The 3044-nt window shown below is 39.8% G+C and overlaps 1 protein-coding gene across 1 annotated transcript; it reads left to right on the forward strand.

The window, feature by feature from the left end:
* The first annotated feature begins 487 nt into the window (after positions 1–487).
* Positions 488–2701, forward strand: LOC122685763 (disintegrin and metalloproteinase domain-containing protein 29-like). Its single transcript, XM_043890675.1, has one exon. The coding sequence runs from the start codon at positions 488–490 to the stop codon at positions 2699–2701; it is 2214 nt and encodes a 737-aa protein (XP_043746610.1).
* The last annotated feature ends 343 nt before the right edge of the window (positions 2702–3044 follow it).

Here is a 3044-nt window from a genome sequence, read left to right on the forward strand (position 1 = left end):
AGGACTTATGGTCGCCTTTTCCTTAAGATTATTTTTCTTTGAACTATTTATTGTGGAAATGTTTACACACATACATATATTTAGATAACAGTATAATGAATTCTTAATTGCCCATCATCCAAGTTTAATAACTATAAATCTATGGCCAATTTTCAGCCTTATATACTCCCCCAATGCCTCTCTGCCTTATAAATATTTAAAAACAAATTCTGTGCAGTTTCTAGTGTCATTCCTTGATCAAAACAGTAATCACTTTTATTGTATATGTTTCCTTTTCTCTCTTTGAGGCCCTTTTCTAACCATCCCCATCCATATGTTGTATTTTGTTTTACTTACAGTGCCGATGTTCTAATGGTTCCACTCTGGCAGAAGACAAAGACTTAATGATTAGTTCTGCACAATAAGCAGTTCAGAATAAGGAGCCAGACCAACTGTGACTCCCAGCCCTGCCTGCCTTCCTCTCTGAACCAATAATGGTAGCTTCATAATGACTGTGATCAAATCTCTGCTGTATATGAGGGTCATACCCCTGCTACACTGGCTTGGAGTGTTTCTGTTTTTTACAGGACACACTCGGGCTGAGAACCTTCAATATCACAGTCCCCCAGAAGTGGTAATTCCCTTGAAGATAACTGGCCCTGGCAGAGGCATGAAGCCTCCAGGTCGGCTGTCTTACAGCTTGCATTTAGGGGGTCAGAGACACGTTTTCCACATGAAGGTCAAGAAACATCTGCTGTCCAGACACCTCCCAGTGTTCACCTACTCAGAAGAGGGTGCTCTCCTGAAGGACCAACCTTTTGTCCAGAATGACTGCTACTATCATGGTTATGTGGAGGGGGACCCAGAATCCCTTGTTGCCCTCAGTACCTGTTTTGGTGGCTTTCGAGGATTATTACAGATAAATAATGTTGTTTATGAAATTAAGCCCATGATTTTTTCTACCAAATTTGAACACCTGGTGTATAAAATGGAGAGTGAAGAGACCCAGTTACCAACCATGAAATCTGGTTTTATGCAAGAGGAACCTGTAGAGCAATTTGAGTTTCAAGAGACTGGTAATTTTACTCTGAAACAAAGTAATTATGAAGGCTGGTGGATCCATTCATTCTTTATTGAAATGGCAGTGGTGGTGGACTATACTCTATATGATTATTTTAAAAAGAATGTCTCAAAGGTGAAAGAGGATTTATTTACTATTGTAAACATAGTGGATTCCATTTATCAGGTAATGGGTATGAAGGTGTTACTAATTGGTTTGGAGTTCTGGACTCAAAGAAACCTTGTTGAAATAGATGCTGTACAGAGAGCTCTGAGAGATTTTTGCGTCTGGAAGGCTAATAACATTGACGCTCGCATAGCACATGATACTACACATATTTTTATGCATAAGACATTAAGAGGACTAAGTGGTATAGGCTTTATCAGAGGAATGTGCAGACCACACTTCAGTTGCGCAGCCGTTACTTTTGCAAACAAAACCTTGGTCATTATTGGAATTGCAGTGGCTCATCATTTAGGTCATAATTTGGGAATGACTCACGATACTATATTGTGTGTGTGTTCAGCAGGTTACAATAGATGTATAATGCGTTATGACAACCCACCGATAGCCAAGTTTAGCAACTGTAGTTATTCTTTTTTTTGGGGATATGCTATAAAGAAGGCAAAATGTTTGCGGTACACTATATATACAAAGGACATATTTTCAAGGAAGCGCTGTGGAAATGGTGTTGTTGAAGAAGGAGAAGAGTGTGACTGTGGATCTTTACAGCAGTGTTTAAAAGACGCCTGTTGTCTGACAAACTGCAGTCTGAGTTTTGGGTCTGTTTGTGCTTTTGGGCTTTGTTGCAAGGACTGCAAGTTCTTACCATCAGGAGAAATGTGTAGAAAGGAGGTCAATGAATGTGATCTTCCAGAGTGGTGCAATGGATCATCCCACATGTGCCCAGATGATGTATATGTAGAGGATGGAATTCCCTGTAATGACATTTCCTACTGCTATGAAAAGAGATGTAATGATCGCAATGCACACTGTAGGCAGATTTTTGGCCAAACAGCAAAGAATGCAAACGACAGTTGCTACAGACAAATAAACACTCAAGGTGACCGTTTCGGTAATTGTGGAACCGAAGGCCCTACATATCTAAAATGCAATATGTCGGACATCTTCTGTGGAAGAATTCAGTGTGATAATGTGGCAGAAATTCCTCTTCTGACAGAGCATTCTACAATGCACGGAACTCGCTTTAACAGTGCCACCTGCTGGGGTACAGACTACCATTTTGGGATGGGCATACCTGACATTGGTGAAGTGAAGGATGGCACAGAGTGTGGCCCAGAGCATGTCTGCATCGGAAGGAAGTGTGTCCATATCTCTCGCTTGGATAGTAATTGTTCACCTACGTTCTGTAACATGAGGGGGATCTGCAACAATAAACATCACTGCCACTGCAACTATAAGTGGGACCCTCCCAACTGCGTAAAACGAGGCGATGGAGGCAGTGTTGACAGTGGCCCACCCCCTAAGAGAAAGAAAATACCCAAGATTTACGTGGCAATAGCATTATTTATTTCATTGTTAATTTTATTATGTTGTCTTCTGTTGCTTTGTATGAGGAAAAAGCCTAAGGAAAAAAAGAGAAAAAATCAGCCTCAAGAGGAAAATCCAAAGCAAAAAACTCCGAGTCAACATGGGAAATAAAAACAATTACTACCAAAAAAATGTATCTGAATAGATATGCATTAAAAACATAACTCCTATAATGTTTCTACTTATTCTTCTTTATTTTAAACAATTAGAAATTTTATTTTTCCTGAGATTTATTTCTTTATATTTTCTAGAAAAAGGCATGACACATGGGTGGTTTATCAGTTTTTACGTTACTGCTTTTCAGCTCCAAAGCTGCTTCCCATTTTGTATTCTGCATCATAGGAAGCACATTTCTGCAGTATCAGCCCTCAGATCTGTGGTAGGGTGAACGCCGGGAACTTGGAAATCTGGGTGATCTGTGTATGTCAATCTTATCTCAATAACAGATTTTACA

This window comes from Cervus elaphus, chromosome 29, assembly GCF_910594005.1.
Source record: "Cervus elaphus chromosome 29, mCerEla1.1, whole genome shotgun sequence".
NCBI classification, from domain to species: Eukaryota; Metazoa; Chordata; class Mammalia; order Artiodactyla; family Cervidae; genus Cervus; species Cervus elaphus.